The 23,614-nt window shown below is 42.9% G+C and overlaps 1 protein-coding gene across 2 annotated transcripts in view; it reads left to right on the top strand.

Annotated features, from left to right (window-relative positions):
* Positions 1–18,140: 18,140 nt before the first annotated feature.
* KLHL6 (kelch like family member 6) overlaps positions 18,141–23,614 on the top strand; it is a 67,270-nt gene continuing 61,796 nt past the window's right edge. For both annotated transcript variants that reach the window (XR_003006231.1, XM_024767631.1), the window contains exon 1: positions 18,141–18,471. Coding sequence is in view for 1 of the 2 variants with exons in the window: in XM_024767631.1 (XP_024623399.1) it covers positions 18,179–18,471 (293 nt within the window). In the remaining variant the exon portion in view is untranslated. The remainder of the gene's footprint in view (positions 18,472–23,614) is intronic.

Genomic DNA, 23,614 nt, shown 5'->3' with positions numbered 1-23,614 from the left:
TGATCAAGTGAAACCACATTTATATGCAGCACATCTAAAACAATTCCTTCTTTAAAAGGAATTTACAGGGAGCTGGGGTTTGCCTTAGTAGTAGAGCTGAGTTAATAAGATTTTATAAAATTACATGTTTTTATGTATTTAAGCATCAGAGTGTCTTTATTGATGTTACAGTTGCCTGAGAAACATGTGTCGAGGCCATTCACTGTTTTATTTGTCAGATTTTATTATCTACTGTGCCTGACACTAGGGAGATGCAAATGTCCAAGGCACAGTGTCTGCCCTCACACTGCACACTGGTGTAGTGGAGGAATGGGCACTAGAACACATGTTTCCAATAATGGGTGTCAAGTGCCATCGCACTTGGGTTCTATGTGAGCAAATGGGGTTGAATGGAATGAGGGAAGGCTTCCTGGAGGAAGTGGCTTCTTTGAATCCCTCTCAACATATATTATTCCTTTGGATTGGGTGGGCTATGGCTTTCCTATTCTCTCAGTCTTCAAAGGTGTAGTCCCACTGGATGTTCTGCCTGGGGCTTGGCCACCGCTCCTTCTGGGGAAAGCAGCTCCCACCTGGGAGAAGCCTACACCTGAAAAAACTTCACCGCTTCCTCTACTGCAGCTGCTACTTGACCCATTGTGGAGGAGACCAGAATTACACTTAGGTATCTTTCCCCCAAAGCAGGCCAAAATTTGTTAAACAGAGCCTTGTACATAGGGATTGCTGAATTAAAAGTAATATCCACTTACGTAAATGTTCTAGCCATTACATTTTCTGAATCTAAGCTGGCCATATTCTCAGATTAAGAAACCTGATATGATGTTGTGAAGATTAGAATTTTCCTTTCAAGAATAAAAATTCAAATAACTTGTGTTCCATTTCTTAGTGTTTACTTTTGTGAAGAATAATAAGACAGGAAAACATTACAAAAAAAATGGGACCCTCTATCCTAGTTGGTGGTAGCAAAATAAAGAGCACAAAATCGGTATGGGTTTAGAAAGTATCTAACAGTTGAATAATAATGGTCTCATTTTAAATAGAGTTCACAATACATATATAATTATGTGTGGGGTACACCCACATCCTGTTCTCGTTAAGGATGAATTTTGGAGGGGAACAAATTTAAATGTATCAGTTATTAAAATGAGAGGCTAATAATACTCTAGATAGCAGGTGGTACTCAAGGCACTTATTGGTTGGTTCATAGAGAGCTCAGCTGCTTGGAGAAGTGGGACTGGTCACCAGTAGAAGTGGGAAAATAAGATGTGATGATTTACAAAGAATCCAGCTACCTAGGGATCATCTCCATCGGGATGACCCTTTCACATTTCAAACTCAACCCCTAAACCTCAACCTAAGCCCTTCTTCTTCTGCCTTAAACCTGCTCTGCCTCCTGTGCCCCTATCCTGGTAAAGGATATCACCATCTATCCAGTCGCCCAAAGTAGAAACTTGGGTGTTTTCCTTTATTTCTCTCTTTTCTTCTTCCTCTTGCCCCTCACTCCTTTCTTCTAATCACCTCCCAAATGCTGTGGGCTCTACCTTTTAAATATTACTTGAATCCATGTGCTTTTCTCCATCCCAGACACTTCTCTATCTCAGACCTCTGTCAATTCTCATCTGGCTTTTGCTGGCAGGTAGCAGCTTTTCTGATTTCCCCACCTCCCCTCTTACCTCACTCCAAACCATCCCCCATGCTGCGTCCAGAGCTGATCTTCTTAAAGTGCATGTCTAATGGTCCCTCACTTGCTTAAAACCCTTCTGTGGTCCTACACCATCATCCAGATAATGTCCAGGGTCCTGTGGCTCACATAGTCCTTCAGGAACAGGCTCTGGGGATCTTGCCAGCTTTGTCTGTTGCCCACCTCAACTTGCACGCCACAGTCAGCCTCCTTCAGTTCTTTGAATACTCCTTGCTCCCTCTTGCCTCTAGACTTTTTCTCAAGTTCTCACCTATGTTTGAAATGCTTACCAATCTCCTACTTGTCCTTCAGATTTCAACTTAAAGGTGACTTCCTCCATGAAAGCTTTCTCTTCCTCAAGTCCACGTCAGGCTTCCCTGATACAGGCTCCCACACTAAATGTCCTCCATCACAGCCCTTTTCTGTGTTGTCATTGCTTGTCACTTGAAGGTGGGACTCTCTCTGTCTCAGTGTTTACCATGTGGCTGTTGCTCCATCAATGTTTGTCACTAGATCCTGGGAGTCCAAAAGGGATGACTCCCTGCAGAAAGATTGGATAGCAAAATATATTATGATTTCTAAAAAATTTAAAGGAATTTTGTTCCCAACCCCATCTCTATTCTTTGCAGTTCTATCCTCCAAATGCCACAAAGTTTTGACGACTGTGTGTAATGGGACAGCCTGGGATGGTAGAAAAAGCCCCAGACTCGGCCAACATTTGCTGTACTCTTGTGACTTGCCAGGATGTGTCTTAAGCACAATACACATGTTAACTCATTTAATCCTCAGAACAGTTCTTCTGGGTAAGTACTGTCATCTTCGTTTGGCAGATGAGGTGCAGAGAATCAGGCCCCAGCTCAAATCCATGCTCTATCACTTATTTGCTGTGTGACACTGGGCAAATGACCTCCCCTTCTGAACTCTCACCTCCTGAGCTACAAAATGGAGACAACACTTGCTGACGACTTGACTTCCAATGTTTCTGTTTTCTTACATGCCCTACGTATTACACGTTGGCCTTCGGCAGTTCAGTTCTGAGGGCCACTCATACACTGCTATATATCAGTGGACAGAAGAACATGAGCTGAGGCACGGTGATGTTCCAGCCCGCCGGCCGTCGGTACACCTTTAACAGCATAGCCAGTATATCTGTTCCATTAAATATTTTATTGCAATTTTTCCTTTTATATTATAAAATGTGTGGAAAATGAAAAGTTCTGATGCTAGTGATTAATAAGTACAAACTATTCAGCGCTGTGTCAGTTATTAAACTATCATCTCTCAGCTTCAAACCCACTCGTCTGTATTCTGCTTTGCGATGCAGGGACTGGGATTCTGCGAATAACATTCTTCCTTGGCCAGCTGCTTTCTTTTAGGCTCTGTCAATGAGGGACGTCGGAGGGAGATTGCAGGGCTAGATGAGGAAGAAGAGACTTTTTCCTCTTTGCTTTTGGTTTATTTCTGGTTGGCCCCTGTTCCTGTCATCAGCATCCAGCAATGCTGCTCCTTCTCTCTGGCAGAGGTAGTTCATTCCAGAAGCAGTTTGTTATGGGTTGAATTGTGTTCCCCTAAAACTCATATGCTGTAGTCCTAACTCTCAGTACCTCAGAATATGACCCTATTTGGAGATGGGGTCTTTATAGAGGTAATCAAGTTAACATGAGGGTGGGCCCTAATCCAATATGACTGATGTCCTTATAAAAAGAGGAAATTTGGACACCGAGATATGCATAAAGGGAAAACAACGTGAAGAAACACAGGGAGAAGACCATCTACAAGCCAAGGACAGAGGCCTTGAACAGATCCTTCCTTCACAGCTTTCAGAAGGAACCCACCCTGCTGACCCCTTGATTTTGGACTTCTAGTCTCCAGAATGTGAGACAATAAATTTCTGTTAAGTCACCCAGTTCGTGGTGCTTTGTTCTGGCCGCCCTAGCAAGTAACATACAGTTCAATCCAGTTTGAGGTTTTACCAACTTGCAAAGCCAACCTCATGGCATCCCTGCAGAGATACCATCACTGCTGGCTGGCCCCCTTTCTTCAGAAGTCTGGGTCCCAATCCATTGGTACCCTCCTCCAGATCCCTAAGTTTTAATAATTCCAACCTCTTCCCTTGGTTTCCCCGGGCTATGAACTCCTTCCTGCTTTTGCTACCTGGTAGCTTAGTGGTGGTTTTTTTTTTTTTTTTTTTTGCCTTTTCGGTTGCTTAGTTAACAATTCTTTACTACCTAGTTAAACATTCTCTATATTAAATTCTCTATTAAAAGTACTGGAACCTTGTGAGCATGACCCTGGCCCGCTGAGCTGCGGAGGTGGGGCTGCTGCCCCAGGGGGTCTGGAAGGCTGGGCATCAAGCCAAAGAGTGTTATTCTCAAAACTTAAGATCTAATGGAATTTGCCTTTCCTGCTGGACTTATCACCCCTTCCTTCTTTCCTATTTCTCCCTTTTGGAATGGAAATGCCTGTCCCACCATTGAGAAGCACATAACTTATCTGATTTCACAGGTTCACAGCTGGAGAGGAGTTTGTCTCAGGATGAGTCGTACCTCTAGGCTCACCTACATCTGATTTAGATATTTAGAGTTTGGACTTTAGACTTTAGAGCTGATGCTAGAATGAGTTAACACTTTTGGAGCTGTTGGTATGGAGTGAATGTAATTTCCATGCAATAAGGACGTGGATTTTGGGGGCCAGGGGCAGAATGCTGTGGACTGAATCGCGTCTCCACAAAATTCATACATTGAAAGCCCTAATCCCCAATGTGACTCTCACAGAGAGTGTGACGTAAAGATCCTTTCTGGCATAGACTTCTCCAGACTGTATTAGGTACCTCTCCTCTGATGCCAGGGACAAGGACAATAGAACTCACAAATTTAGCACATTCGAGACAAAGACGGCAACTTTTGAAGCAAACAGAGTGGTAGACTTTGTTTCCTCATTTGAATGTACATTGGACTTAAGCCAATTTGCTGAGTGTTTATTTGTTAAGGAAAAGAACTAAACTGAGGAACAGAATAAAATGTTGAAAATATATGAAGATTGGATTTAAAACTTCATATAATTTACGGTGTCTTATTTTCTCATAGTAGCCTGCATGTTCCACGTACTAGTCAGAGATTTTCTGTTCTCATGTTGGCCTCATTAGGCTGGGAGGTCCTTGAGGCAGGGCTGGAGGATATTTAGTCCCCTCTGTATCCCCTAGTGTCCAGCACTGTGGCTGGCCCATGCTTGGCATTTAATACATATTGATTAAACTTAAACTTAAATTCTGGAAAAGGGCCCATTTCAACTCCCCATCATCAGTGTCATCTTGGACCTGTCTATGATCCAGGACAGAGCGTGCAGGGAAAGGGGCAGCCTAGCGAGAGGAGTGTATTTTGTCGACTTCAGACAGAGAAATGACTTTCCGTTAAGGTGGATTATTTTGAGAGAGCTAGACATAATTTACATGTCAGTCAGTCAGGCAGTGGCCCAAATGGTTCTCATGTCTGGAGGGAATTTATGTCTCTGCTCTTTTTTGCTTAGAGTTTGAAACTTTTGTTAGTTAATAATAGTTGTTATTTATTTAGCACTATGGTATGTCAGGTTTGGTGCTAAGGGCTTTACATAATCATCTCTCATTTGATAACCACGACAATGCTATAAGATGGGTAACCCATTTTATAGATGAAGAAACTGAGGATCTGCAAAGTTAAGCAAATTGTCAAGGCCACACTGTGGGAAATGCAATAACTGGAATTAAAATTCAGGTCGTTCTGACTCCAGTTTGGTCCTTTCTAATGGTCTTCTGCTTTCCTGTTCAAGCAGAGCCCCTAGACCCTTAGAATGGAGTGACAGATCTCCTGACTCTCCACACTAGGATCCTCTCTCCAGGTATAAGCACTCTAGTTCCAATTATCCCTCTGAGAAAGTGATGGCTAAATTTTCCAGTCCCCGGTTTAAATTAGTTTACTATAACTTCACCTTTCCACACACCATACTGAAGGAGACAATTTACGAAAAGGCAGTTTGAGATTCAAAAGTGAGCATGAACTTCTACTTTTGAGTGCTGTCCCCCTCAATATTTCCTGCTATATTTGTACCTGGAGGATTAACATGATGACTACGTATGTTGATGGATAGACTGTTGGTTATACATGGTACCCTTTAATAATATTTTATCTTCTCATTTATTATATCCACAATTCTGAGCAGCAGTGTTGTTAACCCGGAATGGGGATCATCTAAAAGTCCTTCCTGAATGCTTTTGGTATGTGTTAAAATGTTTCTACATATATTCTGAGAATCATAAAAGATCAGAGCTACTGAATCATATTTATTGTATCAGGTTTATTGTATCATATTTATTGTATCAGATACAATAAATACAATATTTATTGTATCAAGTTTAAAAGAATTTAGATTAATTTGAGAATCTCTGGACAATGTGGATGATATATCCAGAGACATACATGAAAGCTTCCCTTGAAATGGAGATATAGAACAAGTAGACTTCATTGACCCAATGTTTTCCTTGTTTTTCATCTCTCGTCTAAAGATGTATTGAAATTCTGTAGCTTGAAATGTCAAACAGACTTGCTCACATTTTTTCACCCTAGATGAAATGTTTTAAGGGTGAGAAGGCCACCTGGCTGTTTCAAAATGAGATTGATTGGAAGTCCCCGTCCCCCAACTCTTACACCCTACACTATGCTACGGTCTTACCCTTAGCTGTTCAGGTTCACACTTTAATTCTAAGGGTACATCCAGAGGTGACCATCTCTGCTGGATTTATTTACTCAGCTGGGAGCTTGTTGTAAGATTGAGTCCCTGGTGAGGCTCTGGCAGTGGCATCCCTGCCCTGTACTGTGTCAGTGGAGGAATCTGCAGCATTTGTTTTGTTTTTTTAAGATTTATTATTTATTTATTTTATTTATTTATGCCTGCGTCAGGTCTTCATTGAGGCACGTGGGATCTTTCGTTGTGGCTTCTCTCTAGTTATGGCGTGAGGGTTTTCTCTTCTCTAGTTGTGGTGCGCAGGCTCCAGGGCACGTGGGTGCTGTAGTTTGTGGCACACGGGCTCTAGTTGAGGCACCTGAGCTCAGTAGTTGTGGCATGCGGGTTTCTTCTCTCTCTAGTTGTGGTGCAGGCTCCAGAGCACGTGGGCTCTCTACTTGAGGAGCACGGGCTCAGTAGTTGTGGCACGCGGGCTTAGTTGCCCCGAGGCATGTGGGATCTTAGTTCCCCAACCAGGGATTGAACCAGAGTCCCCTGCATTGTAAGGCAGATTCTTTACCACTGGACCACCAGGGAAGTCCCGACTACAGCATCTTAACTCGGGCATAAGGAAAGTGGTGTCCTTACTGGGCTGATCCTTCAGAGTGATTCTGAGCCTGTTCTTAGCTGCACCTTTCAAGCCTTGTTCTCCATCCATGCTGGAGATTGTGTGCTCCCTGGAGATTATGTGCTCCCTAAACACTCCTCCAAACATTTCAAATTTAAAATATAAAAAAATAGTATAATGAGCTCCCATCTGGATGCCATCTGGATTACTGTGATAGACTCCACACTGGCCCCCTTTTCTTCCTGCTTATCCGTGCTGGCTCCTAGTAATTTGTTTTCCATACAGAGACAGCTATTGTCAAAGTGCAAATCTGATTACATCTTACACACTCAATCCTCACTGGCTCCCCAAATCTCTCAGAGGTAAAGACAAAACTCCTTAACCTGGCCTGTAAGACCTTACATGATCTGGCCCTGCCTACCTTTCCAGCTCCATCCCACACCATTCTCTCCCAAACTTTTTTACTTTTTTTACTCCAACCATATGGCCTTCCTCCATGCTTGCTGTGGTCCCTCCTCACTGTGCTTTGCCTGTGCTATAGCCTCTGCCTGGACAACGCTTCACGCAGGTACTGCATACTCATCCATCACAGCTCAGTCATCAGAGAAGCCCTCGCTGACTTCTCTGACTGGGTCACATTGCCCCTGATAAAGTTTTCCGCCAAGTACATTTCCCTCAAACATTTAGAGTGATTGCAGTGTGTGTGTCGATCTCCTTCACTAGACTGAAATATCCTTGAGGGTAGGAACTGTGTCTCCTTTTGCTCACCCTTGTATCCTGAGCACCTAGAACATACTCATGAAACATCTGATGAATGAATGAATGCCTTTCCTTCTGGTCTTTTATCTATTTTCATACACTATTATGTTTGCAGAAATAGAAACACCTTGTACCTACCATTTTGTAGCTTTCCTCATGTACTTAGCAGTAAGCAAACATTTGGGGGCTGCTTTTATTGACAAAACCCACTCTTTGGAATTTTTGCTGTTTCCAATTTACTCCTTGACTTTTCATTTGGAAAGTCCACTGTAGGGTTGGGTATAAATAGCAAAACTGAATCAGCACTGGCTGCAGCTATGGTTTCTGATCTTTTCTCGAGGCCCATCTTAGCACCTGGCAACATCCCTGGTTCATGCAGGAAGGGTAGTGCAGTGGTTAGCATGTGGGGGTCAGACAGATGAGCATCTCAGCACTGCTCTGCTTCTGTCCCAGTGAGGCCCAGCTGAATATAATGAGCAAAGTCTCTATCAAGCTACTTCAAGACAAGTGGGATCTAGGCAGAAATCTCTCTGAAATCCAAGAGCAGAGCTGTAACTAGAGCTAGAAGGTGGATCCAGATTCAGAGCAGCCTCAGGAGCACCAGGAGCCCATGGCTCTCCACCCAGTCTCAGGGTGACCTGTCTCGGCTACTCTCTACATGTCAGCTTCAGTCTCCTCTGTAACTTTCCAAGTCCCTCTGCGTACTTACAGTTTTTGCTTTTCAGAAGTTTGGCTTGCAAATGGCTGTAACTTGGCATGGTTCTGAATCCATCTGTGGCATCTCTTGATACACCTTTATGCCGCCCCTTTCTGCTCTCAAATGGCAAACTCTGTGTTTCTTATTTCAAAATAGAGAGAGAGACTCTTGCTGTCCCATCTGATCTTGTTGAGCCAGTTGTACATGTCCTTGAACTAATCTCTATATACACTTGGCTGTCTTTGGATGGGGGCATCCACTCTAGTTAGTAACAAGGGGAAGCAGTGGAGTCATGTAGTACTAAAAATGGCTTCCTGGGCAACAGAGGAGGTGGGCTGGGAATTTTCCAGTAGAATAGGGCATGGACAAATCAGACGCTATTACTGACTTACCTAGTACAGCCTGTGTGACCTGGAACAAAACACCCAACTTCAGTTTTGAGCCTTGGTTTCCTCAGCTGTAAAAAGAGGAAAGCAACCTATTTTATCAAATTCTCAGGATATAAGGAAATAAGATGAGATAAAACACACAGAACACTTGACCCAGTAGCATCTCAACTAGTAAGAGGTACTATTACACCTCTTCATTGTAATAGTATCATCTATAACATATTAATGTTTATAATGAATATACATAATATATTATATCCTTGAATATATTCTTTGAAAATAATATATTTTCATAGTATAAATAAATATAATACATATAATGTGAGATATATATATATAGAGAGAGAGATATGGGATAATGTAGTTTCAAATTACCTCTTTAATCCAGGTTACTTCTGGGAAGAATTTCTCAGATGGATAAATACTTCTATAAATTGTGACTCTAGGTAGAATAATATTTCTGACGCACAGGGTGGAGTGATGGGAATGTTTTTTTCCCCAGGGAGATGGTGGTCTATTGGCCCCTCTGTACTATGTGGAAATGATCCAAGATAACATGGGGACAATAAACAGCCTGTGGATACTAACAAAGGCTATTGTACTGAAGGAGTTTTTTGGTCTGGAGCCAGAAGCCAGATTTAGAATGAAATGCACACAATTTCTTTTCTACAGAAATGTTTGAATAGTAATAGTTAATGCTTACATAGTGCTTACTATATGCCAGGCATTGTGCTAAAGGCTTCACATGTATTAACTCATTTCCCCCTCTTCACAACACATCAAGGTGGATATCTACAATTTACAGAAAAAGAAACGGAGACACTGATGTGTTTCTTAAAATCCTTTCCATAAGCTATAACCAGCTGACCTTGCTTTGACTTTATGTCCCTCTCTAGTCCTCAGTCCTTTGAGTGCCGTGGTTGGTATTGCTATTGTTCCAGGACTGGAGTCTCGCCTTGCACCCTCTTTCTTCCCACTGCCAGTGTTCTTCCATGAATTCCAAACCTGAGGGCTGCCACCAAAGCCCTTAATAACTTTTTTTTTCACAGCCCAGAGGTCTTTTTTTTTTTTTTTTTTTTACACGTATTACTCTATGAATTATAGGGAATGGGTTCCAGCAGCTCAGGCTCCTTTGCACTGGTTCTCACAAAATGTGCTTCTGTCGGGCGAGCAGGCTGGCACTTCAGTTGAAACCAAGCACTTTTCTCTTGGCTTCCTTCTTTTTTCTGATCGTTTTCCTTCACACATTTCAGGAAGCTATCTCAGCTCTTAGAGGACTGAATATGCTCAGTGTGTACATTACTTCTGTTGGCAAGAATCTTGCCCTTAACTTGTTTGTTTCCAGCAATGCCAACAGCATGCTGTGTAACACTAGACTCTCCCAGTTTCTCCCTGGGAACATTTGTGGGGAATTCCTTTTTGAACATGACATCTACAATATCACCTTTGTTGTAAATTCACATGGATGTGGCTGAAGGAACTATTCCATGTTTTCTAAAAGGCTTAGAGAACTTATAGTGGGTGCCTCTCTTCTTTCCCTTTGTGTTGGTCATTTTGGCAAATTACTGGAAGTTGGAAGTTTCAGCCAAAAAAGAGAAAAACAGAACCCCTTAATAGCTTGAGCAAGCTTAGCTAAGCGGCAAACTGTGACAATGAAGTCATAATAGGATAAGGAGTGAGAGGTTACATGGGCTAAATGGCTCAAAAATCAGTGTCTATTGAGAAATTCCCTTTATAGGAAAACTGGATTTGCCTTCAGGGCAGGTGTAGAAGCTTGGAGGTGCCAAGCTGGGCTGTAGATGTGGCTGCCATGTCAAGTACTTGGAGGTGGGGATGACAACAGTGTCCGAGGAGGAGGGGCGGTGTGCTGACCAGGGTACGGGTCAGCTGGAAGAGTGTCCTGATACTGCTCTGTCTCTGTTCTAGTGAAGCCTGTTTAGATGTAAGGAGCAGAGGCTCAATCCAGTTACTTTGAGAAAAGGGGGATTTAGGCAGAACGCCCCTGCAATCCGATAGTACAGCCTTAAGTGGGGTTGGAGGGTGTTACAGTCTCAAGGTGGCTTCGAGACCTAAGTTGTGTAAAGGGGAAGACGGTATATCAGTTGTGTGTTGGTTAAAAAAAAAGCCCTGATTCATAGCATTTATCATTCTGTTGTGTAAATACTCCTGTCATGGCCAGTTTCAACCAATATGTCGTCTTTGAGCTTGAAGCTGGGAAGAAATGAGTGCAATTCAATCTCCCGAATCAATGTGAGTCTATTCCAGGGCACCAAATTTTAACTTTTTTTTTCTAAATTTTCCAAGTTTCCAACAAGGTGATTTATTTTTGTTTTATAGTCAGAAAAACATCTAACAAAAGTTATTTTTAAGAAGGAAATAGAAATAAAGAAATGGGACTTAATTAAACTTAAAAGCTTTTGCACAGCAAATGAAACCATTGCCCAAACTAAAAGACAACCTACTGAGTGGGAGAAAGTATTTGCAAATGATATGACATATAAGAGGTTAATATCCAAAATATATAGGTAGCTCATAAAACTCAATGTCAGAAAAACAAAAAAACCAGTTAAAAAATGTGCAGAAGACCTAAATAGACATTTTTCCAAAGAAGATACACAGATGGCCAACAGTCAAATGAAAAGATGCTCAACATCGCTAATCATCAGAAAAATGCAAATCAAAACCAAAATGAGATATTACCTCATACCTGTCAGAATGGCTGTCATCAAAAAGACCTCACCACCACGTTGGTGAGGACTTGGAGAAAAGGGAAACTTAGTACACTGTCGTGAGAATACAGATTGGTGCAGCCACTATGGAAAACAGTATGGAGGCTCCTCAAGAAACTAAGACGGGACCACTTTCACTTCCATCAAAGGAAAACATTACTATTTTCTCTCTTCCAACATTAATTGGGAAAATGTTATTGAATGCCTATAATAGGCAAGGTGTTTGGCATGCTGGAGGGGGAATAGAAATAGGATGACCAAATTGAGTTTTGTTTTTTTTGTTTGTTTTTGTTTTTTGCGCTACGCGGGCCTCTCACTGTTGTGGCCTCTCCCGTTGCGGAGCACAGGCTCTGGACCTGCAGATTCAGCAGCCATGGCTCACAGGCCCAGCCGCTCCGCGGCATGTGGGATCTTCCCGGACCGGGGCACGAACCTGCGTCCCCTGCATCGGCAGGCGGACTCTCAACAACTGCGCCACCAGGGAAGCCCTGTTTTGTTTTGCTTTTAATGTGGAGGCTTTATTTTACTTTTTCTTTTTTTTGGCTGCATTGGGTCTTCGTTGCTGTGTGCAGGCTTTCTCTAGTTGCGGCGAGCAGGGGCTACTCTTCGTTCCGGTGCGTGGGCTTCTCATTGTGGTGGCTTCTCTTGTTGCGGAGCACGGGCTCTAGGCACGTGGGCTTCAGTAGCTGTGGCACACGGACTCAGTAGTTGTGGCTCACGGGCTTAGTTGCTCTGCAGCATGTGGGATCTTGCCGGACCAGAGCTCAAACCCGTGTCCCCTGCATTGGCAAGAGATTCTTCACCACTGTGCCACCAGGGAAGTCCCCAAATTCAGTTTTCTCAGGACTGTCCCAGTTTTAGACTAGAAAGTCTGGTATCCTGAGAAATCCCTCAGTCCAGGCAAACCAGGACAGTTGGTCACCCTACAAACAGAAGACACCTCCCAGCTCTCAAGGATTTTATAATCTAGAAAACGATCTCAGATCCACATCCTCAAGAAATATTTAATCATGTCTTAGGAGAAATAAAAATATAGGAAAATGAGAGAGAATATATAGCCGAACCTATCAGGGAAGGCTTCATGGAGATAGTTTCATTGAAGATGGCTATAATTTTTTTTTTTTTAAACCCAACACTGGGCTTCCCTGGTGGCGCAGTGGTTGGGGGTCCGCCTGCCATGCAGGGGACATGGGTTCGTGCATCGTCCGGGAGGATCCCACGTGCCGCGGAGCGGCTGGGCCTGTGAGCCATGGCCGCTAAGCCTGCGCGTCCGGAGCCTGTGCTCTGCAACTCGAGGGGCCGCAGCGGTGAGAGGCCTGCGTACCACAAAAAAAAAAAAAAAAAAAAAAAAAAAAAAAACCAAGGAGACTTCCGGGAAGAAGGCGGAAGAGTAAGACGCGGAATCACCCTCCTCACAGATACACCAGAAATACGTCTACACGTGGAACAACTCCTACAGAACACCTACTGAACGCTGGCAGAAGATTTTCCTCTTTTTGTGAGTGTGTATGTGTATGCTTCTGTGTGAGATTTTGTCTGTATAGCTTTGCTTCCACCATTTGTCCCAGGGTTCTATCCGTCGGTTTTTTTGGTTTTTTCTCTTAATAATTATATTTTTATTTTAATAACTTTATTATATTTTATGTTAACTTTATTTATTTTACTTTATCTTCTTTCTTTCTTGTTTTCCTTCCTTCCCTCCTTCCTTCCTTCCTCCCTCCCTTCTTTCTTTTCTTTCTTCTTCTACTAATTCTTTCTTTCTGCTTTTTCTCCCTTTTCTTCTGAGCCGTGTGGCTGAAAGACTCTTGGTGCTGCAGCCAGGAGTTAGTGCTGTGCCTCTGAGGTGGGAGAGCCAACTTCAGGACACTGGTCCACAAGAGACCTCCCAGCTCCACATAATATCAAACGGCGAAAATCTCCCAGAGATCTCCATTAGGAATAAAGACACAGACCTACTAGAGAATGGAGTTGAGGATATGGGGAGGGGGAGAAGGGTAAGCCGTGACAAAGCGAGAGAGAGGCATGGACATATATACAGTACCAAACGTGAAATAGATAGCTAGTGGGAAGCAGCCGCATAGCACAGGGAGATCAGCTCGGTGCTTTGTGACCACCTGGAGGGGTGGGATAGGGAGGGCGGGAGGGAGGGAGACGCAAGAGGGCAGAGATATGGGAACATATGTATATATATAGCTGATTCATTTTGTTGTAAAGCAGAAACTAACACACCATTGTAAAGCAATTATACTCCAATAAAGATGTTAAAAAAAACCCCAAAAAACATTGTAGGTGTTTCTGGGAAATGATATTCTGGACTCTTTGTAGCTCCTAAATCTTCGGTGAACATCCTTACTTCTGTAATGAGAAAAAAAGAAAGTAACACTATCTCCCTCAACCAGAAACAATTTAAGTAGATTTCAAATATAAATATAAAGCAAAAAGGATATAAGAAGCATTACCAATCTTACCACCAAGATATAATCTCATTTAAAATTTTTGATAGGTATATATCTAGGACAGTTGGTCTCAGCCAGGGTGATTTTGCCACTTGGGGCGACACTTGGCAGTGTATACAGACATTTTTTGACTTTCACAACTGTGGAAGGATGCTACTTGCATCCAGTGGATAGTGGCTAGGGATGCTGCTAAACATTCTACAAAGTACAGGACAGCTCCCTCTTCCCCAACAAAGAATTATCCAGTCCAAAATGTTAGTAGTGCCATGACTGGGGAACTCTGTCCTAGGATGTACATATGGTTTTGGTTTGAATTTACAAAAGTGATGCTAAATCTATGTATAGTTTTCTAATCTGAATGTGTTGTATTTCTTCAGGCAGAGAAGGGGAAAGACAGTCTAGGCAAAGGGAATAAATACAACTAAAAGACAAGAAAACTCTAAGCATATTTAGAGACAAAATATGTAGTTATAAAATCATAGTGACAGAATACATCATAATGGTTAAGAACCCAGGCTTCGAAGTGAGCAAATTTAATTGGAATCTTAACTTCATCTCTTTGGGTCAAGGGGCTGAGTGAGTGGGAAGGAAAGATGAGATAGGAGCTGTATGCTCTTTTTTTTAAAAATAACTTTTTTAAACTTTATTAATTTATTTTTATTTTTGGCTGCCTTGGGTCTTTGTTTCTGCGTGTGGGCTTTTCTCTAGTTGCGGCAAGTGGGGGCTACTCTTCGTTGCGGTTCACGGGCTTCTTATTGGGTGGCTTCTCTTGTTACAGAGCACAGGCTCTAGGTGGGCAGGCTTCAGTAGTTGTGGCACTCAGGCTCAGTAGTTGTGGCTCGTGGGCTCTAGAGCACAGGCTCAGTAGTTGTGGCGCATGGGCTTAATTGCTCTGCGGCATATGGGATCTTCCCGGACCAGGGTTCGAACCCGTGTCCCCCGCACTGGCAGGCGGATTCTTAACCACTGCACCACGAGGGAAGTCCCTGGAGCTGTATGCTCTTAACAAGCCATTAATCCTCTATTAGCCTCAGTTTCCACATGCTTAAGATGAGGAACAACAATACCTACTTCAGAGGACTACTGTAAGCATTAAAAGAGATAATGGTTGGCAAAGCCCTTGCTTCTGGTAGGTGTTCAATAAATGGTGACTATGTTACTATTATTATTGTTAACTTTTTTATTGTCAAACAAAGCATAGATATAGAAAGTGACACATAGGGCTTCCCTGGTTGCGCAGTGGTTAAGAATCTGCCTGCCGATGCGGGGGACACGGGTTTGAGCCCTTGGCTGGGAAGCTCTCACATGCCGCAGAGCAACTAAGCCCATGTGCCACAGCTACTGTGTTCTAGAGCTGGCGAGCCACAACTGCTGAAGCCCATGTGCCACAACTACTGAAGCCCGCACACCTAGAGCCTGTGCTCCGCAACGAGAAGCCACTGTAATGAGAAGCCCGTGCACCACGAGGAAGAGTAGCCCCCACTCGCCACAACTAGAGAAAGCCTGCATGCAACAAAGACCCAAAGCGGCCAAAAATAAAATTAATTAAAAAAAAAAGTATTCTTCAAGACTTGTTTCTATCAGTATAATTTGTGTTAGGGAAGATGGTTGACTGGGGTCAGAAAGGGCAATCCCTGGCCTTAGGAATAGAGATCTTCCTTGAGTACAGCTACCCATTTGTATGGGGACAGAATCTGTTCCTTACAAACATCGTAAAGCCAACTAGCTTAGAAAGATATAATTAGACAGTTTTCTCAGTAGTAAAGCTTTTGCCAGTGCTTTGTATATTTTGCTGCCTGGTAGGAAAATAAAGCTTCCACAGAACAGATTTATTTTGCTTGTATCTGTAGAGAATATTTACAAGTTCATGCTGAATCTCAGAACATATCCAGGTTGACATAGATGCACTGATTGTGTTTTTTAACGTTTCTGCTAAAATCTAATCATAGATCTTATCACACTCATGGTACAACTCTGTGTGTGCTTGCTTACTAGGAAAATGGAGGGTTTGGGGGGAAGACAGCAGTTATCGGCTCATGTCAGGGGATGGGGTGGGTGGGCTTGCAAGGTAAATATATGGAACACTATGAGGGAACTTGGTGAATAGGATCTACCATGAATGAAGAATTGAGTTATATTCTTAATTTTGGTGTTTTGGGGGTGGTTGGATGGAGTTGGATTATGGCCAATGTTGTTTATAATCTGAGAGGTTCTAGAGGACAAAATGCCATGAGAGGCATCGGGTCATGTGTTGTCCTCAGCTGTACTAGAGGGCATAGTTAGAGTCACGGAGGTTCAGTTCTGAGCTCTTCCCTGCCCAGGCCTGCAGGAGGAGTTCGGGTTGTGCGTGTCCTTGTGGCAAGCACAGGGGCATAACTGTACAGCAGCCCACCACCCTCTTCTGTGTTAACAGGTCCTGATTGTGTTCAGCTATCAGATGGCTAGTCCTTGATTTTGGGGGAGGTGGACTAGTCCCAGTGCATGAATCGTGTTTGGTGCAAGGCAATTGTGGTACTCAATTTATATTTCCTGGTGTTTGGTCTGAGGTGGCCAAGTGACCTAGGAGGAGTGTGATGGGGATTTTAGGAAATAATTTTCTCTCTGATAAAAAGAGAGAGATGGAGGAGAAGAGGCCTGCCCCTTTTCATCCCGATTTTGGACCAGGGTTCTGTGAAGACATGGTGTTTGGTACTGTGCCAGCTATTATGTGACCATGAGGGTACACCTTTATCACACCAAGGGTGACAGAGTGAAAGATGGGAAAATCTTCTGTCCTTGATGACATCACTGAGCTTCTGGATCAACCTGGGACTCCACACCGCTAGCTTCTTATAATGTGAGACTCTTATTGTTTAAACCACTTTTGATGGGATATTCTGTCATTGAAGCCAAAAGCATCGTTTTTTGGATGCATGCGCAGCTCGTGAGATCTTAGTTCCCCAACCAAGGATTGAACTCGTGCCCCCAGCAGTGGAAGTGCAGAGTCCTAAGCACTGGACCACCAGGGAATTCCCAGAAGCCAAAAGCATCGTGATTGACAGAGCTCTGGATGAAGAACAAGTGTGGGGAGAATATCAAAGGCCCCAATTTTAGGAGTAAGTATCCATGCGTAGAAGAGAAGAAGAGCTGAGGCAGAACTGGGACTCTGGGAGAGGCTTCGGTCACCACTGGCGAAGACAGACAATTGGGCTCCTGCTGATGAGTTTCCTTAGCTATAAAATGAGGAAAGTCATATTAGTGCCACTGGGTTGTTATAAGCTCAAAAATACCTTAACTCCTGTACATTTCCTAGGATATAGCAGGAGTTTAATAAAAGACAGTTATTTCTATTTAATGGAGACCTACAGAGGCAATGAAAATACTTCATGATCCACTACGAGAAGCATGACCAATAGGTGCTGGGTGAGGTCAGGCCAATTTGAGGCTTCCTAGGGCCATCTGGTGTTGACCTACCCTGATTGGTCTTCTAAGAGAGAAGACCCTGGGGGTGGAGTTTCCGGAGACCATTTCTTCTCTGCCCCCAGAGGCATATCTAAAACAATAGACATTTTCGGGGGAAGGGGAACATTAATATTTGCCATGACATTGTTTTCCCCTGAGCAGGGAGGAAGACAAAGACAGATGACATGCAGAGCTGATAGAAATGAGAATGCCAGAGCTAAGTGGGTTTTCCAAGGTTCCCAAGGGACTGGTCTGGGGCATATCATGGGGTCTCAGACTCCTGGGAGGAAGGAGGAGGAGGGTTTGGAATGTCCCCTGCCCATCCCATCATTGACACCTTGGGATACAGAAGCACCAGAAGTATGAATGTAATAACCAGAACCAGAGGCTTCCTGCTCACGGATGTGAGGGGGGTGGGGGAGGTGGACTGAAATAGCCACACAGCACTAATAGCAGACTCTGAGAAGCCACTCCTTTTCACTGGAGTGGCTTCCTACACAGCCTTCTAAGTAATTTCTAAGCTTGTGATGATTACAGAAAGAAGAAGAATAGAAGTTATTGGCATTTGTAGTAACAGGATGAGAAAGTGCAAGACTTCCTGTTATGTGTGTGTGACAGCTGGTGATAAGTGGAGGGCCCTGCACAGGAAATCCGCTCAGCTTCTGCAATGTGACCTGCCTGAAACTTGGGCACTTCTTCAGTCTGGATGTTGATGGCAGGACAAAGGGGCACCTGGACCATGGACAACGTGGTAGAGAAGAGTTTGGAAGGGCCCCTGGCACATTCTACAGATGAACCCTCCCAGAAAAGGGGAGACCTGGTAGAAATCTTAAATGGGGATAAGGTAAAATTTGACGACACTGGACTCTCCTTAATTCTGCAGAATGGCCTGGAGACCCTCCGAGTGGAAAATGCTCTGACAGATGTCATCTTGTGTGTGGACATTCAGGAATTCTCCTGCCACCGCGTGGTGCTTGCCGCAGCCAGCAACTATTTCAGGTCAGCACGCCTAGACCAGAGTCAAATTGGGTGCAGGTCATCAGGGAAATGTGTATTGATGTGAGAGCCCAGTGTAACTAGTTGGCTGTTGCATTTACGGTTTGTATATTTATTTCTGTTTGTGTGTCTATTCAAGATTCCAAAAAGGAAGCTATTAAACTTTAAAGTTTAGAATTTAAGTCATATTAAGAGAGCTTGCGTCATTTAAGGGTAATGTTTATACATTATGGTGAACCGTAATGTGTATATGTCTTTGTTCCAGAGGGTGGAAAATTACCAAAGTTATGGGGATTTTCCCCCCACCACCTGACTAGTGTGTTGGAAACATAATGCTGTCTTTGTTCACCAATAGATGTAGAGAAAACAACGTGGCGACTCAAAGTTATCCAATGATCTGCTGAAAATTAGGGGCTTCTGTTTAAGCGCAGTGAATGGGTAGGAAGGGAAAGCAGTTACAAAGGTGCTTTAGAAGTGAGAGGCCACTAGTTACAACAAATTCAAGGGATCTGGGTTCCATCCCACTCTGCCCCTTCCTGAGCCTGTGACTTGAGGCAAATCACTTAATGCTCTGAGTTTCTGTTTTGTCATCTGTAAGATGGGGACAATAATGCTTACCTCTTAGGATTATTGTGATAATTAAATATGAGAGGGAAAAGAGTCTCACATAGTGCCTAGCATCTCGTAGATGCTCAGTATATCTCTTGAAATTCTTCGCCTCATTCTGCTTAGTTCAGCTAAGAGCTGTGTATTGGGCAAAAGCTTGGGGGTAGGAATGTGGGAGAATCAGGAACCCAGTGATTCTGGATTCCGCTGGATCCAGAGTTCTCCAGATCGATGTAGACATGGTGGGAACCAGTCCCCAAGGGAAATGTGGAAGCAAAAGGGTACTTGGAGAACTTGAAAAAGAAATACTCTTGTAATTCTTCTTAATAAGATTCTTCTTAACTCTTTGTTCTGGCTGAGGAAATTAAAAACTATTTACCTATGTAAATATCATGGAAGGTATTTTATTTTTTCATTTTTTGATATGCTTAGGGGAAAATCTTTGGAATTCAAAAAGCAAGGCTGACAGATTGTTGTGGGGCTGATTAGATACCGTATGCATATGAGGCAGGAGGATATATGGGTTTGTAGGAAGCAGGGCCTGCTATATGCCAGACAGACAGTTATCTGATTTTATTTTTGCAAGAGCGTGATGAAGGTGGCTGATACGCCCTTTTACAGATGAGGAAATGTAAACCCAACATTACATATCTAGTCATTGCTGGAGCAAGGATTGGGCACATTCTAGAAATTTTTGTTTTTATTGCAATACAAACTGTCCCTAGATTGGAGGCTTTATTCCACAAGAAGTATATAAAAGGTAAAGTGTAGGCACGGCCATAACACTGGGTTCACATAGATAAACACATTATTCATTCTACCAATATTGATCATATGATTTCACATTGATCACAGCCCCTTTCAGAAATGAATGAGAGTCAACTTAGCTGATGTGTTGAGCACTCACTTTCAGGTTTAATCTTTTTGTTTTGGGTCACTAGAAAACTGCTATTATAAAATATATACCTGATTAGCGATTTCATTAGCTGCTTGACCTGGTTATGAAACAGGACCGCTGGCTGTGTGCTCTTGAATACATCAATGCTTTCTCCAGTCCTGGGGTTTCTCAGTTTAAATAAAAGGTGTTTGGGCCCAGGTCCTTCCAACCCTGCTGATGTAGGGTGCTTAGGGAAAGTGTGTGCCAGCCCCAGAGGCAGCAACCAGCAACAAGAAGTTGGAGGCGGCCATGCAGTGCACGTGTCTGCCTGTGGGTGAAGAGTCTCTTCCCAAATTGCGTGGTTATGAAGGGAAATTCCTTCCATTCTCTTTTGATTCTTATTTTGGTATTTCCAAGGTGACTGTCCTCCTATAATGACCACAGTCCTGGAGACAGGATTCATTTTTCCGGTACTACTATTAAAAATAACTTCTGTTGTTGAACACTTATTGTGGGCCAGTCCCTGTGCCGCCTGTGTCACATACACTGTCCCACTTAATCCTCATGACAACCCCCCTGAGGTGGGGAGTTTTCTCCCCATTTCCAGATGAGGAACCAAAACTTGGAGTGTCTCAGTTAACGCAGTGCCCAAGTGGGATTTGGACCTAGGACTGACATTAAGTCTGACGTTGCCTCACCGCCTGTCTTGCTTTGTTTCTAAGATTTTGAAAAGGGTTGGTAGCCAAGTTCCTCTTATGCTCAGACTTTGAAAGGGCAGAGAGTCTGCTCTGTCTGAGAAGCTTCTGACATAGCCCTCTGTGCTCTGGAGGGCCTGAAGCTGGTTGTAAAATTATGTGGGGTTTTTTTTCTTTATTCATTGAGAACATAAATATTTTCCACTAAGTGAACCATAGTTTATTTAACCAATCCTCTATTGATAGACATTTGGATTGTTTCGAATTTTTTGCTATTATAAACAATGTTATAATAAATAATCTTATACGTCATTTCATATGCATCCAGGAGTGTCTGGGGGTGCATTTCTAGAAGAGGATTTGCTGCGTCAAAGAGAAATGTATCTGCTGTTTTAATGGATATTGCCAGATTCTTCTTAATAGGGGTTAAATAATTTTGCAATCCCCATGGCCTTGCCAAAAGAGGATGGCATCTAATTTTGGGGATTTTCCCAATCCGATAGATGAGAAACAGTATCTCAGGTTAGTTTTAATTTGTATTTCTCTTATTTTTTATAAGGTCAAACATCTTTTCATATGTTTAAGGGTCATCTGCAGTTCTATTTCTATGAACTCTCATTTCATAGCCTTTCAAACTTTTATTTATATCTTTTTTTTTTTGCGATACGCGGGCCTCTCACTGTTGTGGCCTCTCCCGTTGCGGAGCACAGGCTCCGGACGCGCAGGCTCAGCAGCCATGGCTCACGGGCCCAGCTGCTCCGCGGCACGTGGGATCTTCCCGGACCGGGGCACGAACCCGTGTCCCCTGCATCGGCAGGCGGACTCTCAACCACTGCGCCACCAGGGAAGCCCCCTCATTTATATCTTTTTCAATCAAAATTAATTTTTATCAAAGTACTATGTACAAGTAGTTAACAAAGAGTCAAATAGTATTTAAAGGCTTATAATGAAAACCAAAAATTCCTCTTCACTTCCTCCACCCTTCAGTCTTGGTCACTAGAGCCCACCATTTTCAAAATTTAGCTGTTTCTGTTTCTTCTGGTATTATATTTATATTTCTACAAAATACTCTTATACTGCTCTTTCTTCATTTCTCAGGGTTAGACATCATTTATTAATTTTCTAGTAGGTCTGATAAGGATTTAGCACTTATACCTAACTCCCTTCCCTTCCCTATCCTCTCTCAATATAATGTTATCACATTTTTCATACATTTGGATTAAGAGTTTACATTATATCTATGAAAACTTGTTTCCTGTTGAGCCAAACTGTGTTTTATGATTACATTTTCTTTTTTGTAAACCTTCTTGTCTTTCCTGAAGTTAATAACTCACTCTTTTTTCCATTTGCTTAGTTTTCAGGGTATCTTTTGCTCACAGCCTCTCCACAGTGATCTTTCATGTAGTCCAAATGCATCAGAGGATCTACCACTTCTTTATCTTATCACTTCCATTACCCTATACAGCTTCTCTGAACCTGCCGCCCAGCTGTTGTCTAGCTGCATATGTAACCATGGTGGCTGTAAATAGGAACTATATTAGTAACTCAGACAATGTAGTTCCCTTTGGGGGCCTATTTAAAAGCCTGCAATGGAATGAGGAATCTGGGAAAACACGTAGAGTTGAGGCTGAGAAAAGGGTGAGGGGGAATAAAGCTTAGAAAAATCGAGGGAAGCACAGATTTAACACTTATAATAATAGTTTTTTAAAGTGTATAAGATTACTAGTGTCTTTTATAAGATTGCTCCAAAGCTGCCATTTGTGTTTTGTCTCTGGACAGGTCCCCAGATCAAAGTCATTAGAAGGGCTTGTGCATCCTGCATACAGGGCCCCACTTCCCAAATGATCTCCATTTAAGCCAGTGGTTCTGTCCATTTGCAGGGGAGCAACTCACTGCAGAATATGGCAAATTCTGATGTTGACCCATGAGGGCAACCATGCTGTGATTCCCAGGGTTGGCAGAGGGAGGGGGGTAGTGCTGATGTAGGGAGGGGTCACCAGGCTATTCAGTCCTACGTGATGACTGGCTCTTCCTCCATGAATATATAAGCTTCCAGGCTGAGGCTGTCAACATCAAGCTCCTTTGTTGCTGTTCCTTGGCCCCTGCCTTGCACCTCAGTTCCTCAGTCTCTGGGTCTTGTTCCCTGAAGCTATGATAAGGGGACTTTAACCACTAGCTACAAAAATCAAGCACAAGGCCAGGAATGGGAAGGGTGTTGTGGGCACAACCTATGAATAATTATTCTATATTAACCAATTACTGGATGACAGAAAGGGGGGCAAGAGGCTACTCATACTTTCTGTTTATATGTAATCCTTTGCATTTTCTCCATAACGACGTAAGATATCTAGGAAGGAGCCAGTAAGTGCAGGTGATAGAATAAACAAGGATGAGCTACAGCCATCTGGGTCTGGCTTGCAAATCTGGCTAATGGCAAAAACATTGAGGATTGCTCCTGCCACAGTGGGTACTGCTGATGAACTCAAATGGACTGATGATTGTACTTGGCATTGATTGGCACTGGGTTCTGTATTTTACACTTCAATATTGTCCTTTTGGCAGAACCAATATGGTGGTTAATATTTAAGTACTATAGATAGGTCTATAATCTCTTATCTGCAGTTTCAAAATCCCCAAAGTGCTGAAAACGGAAAAGTTTTTCATAATTTATTAGATGGCCAAATCCAACAGGAGCCCCACTCATCTCCTCTTCTGAACCGAGAGGAGGCTACTTAGAGTCTTTATTATTTCACTTAGGACAACTATTCATATACTCACTGCTGAGGTGCTAATGTGTTCGATTAAGGAGTGCTGGAGGTACTATGTAGTATTCATGATACGGTAATAGCCAAACAATTCTGAATGCCAGAGCACATCCAGCTGCAAGATTTTAGGGTAAGGGATTATGGAACTTTCTGATAAAGTTAATTTGCATTTTGGTATTGTTCTTCTACCTTTTCTCATCTGC

Source organism: Neophocaena asiaeorientalis, unplaced genomic scaffold (genome assembly GCF_003031525.2).
Source record: "Neophocaena asiaeorientalis asiaeorientalis breed wild unplaced genomic scaffold, Neophocaena_asiaeorientalis_V1.1 scaffold225, whole genome shotgun sequence".
Lineage (NCBI taxonomy): Eukaryota > Metazoa > Chordata > Mammalia > Artiodactyla > Phocoenidae > Neophocaena > Neophocaena asiaeorientalis.
Note: the sequence above shows the minus strand (reverse complement) of the source record. Positions and strands in the feature narration are given on the sequence as shown.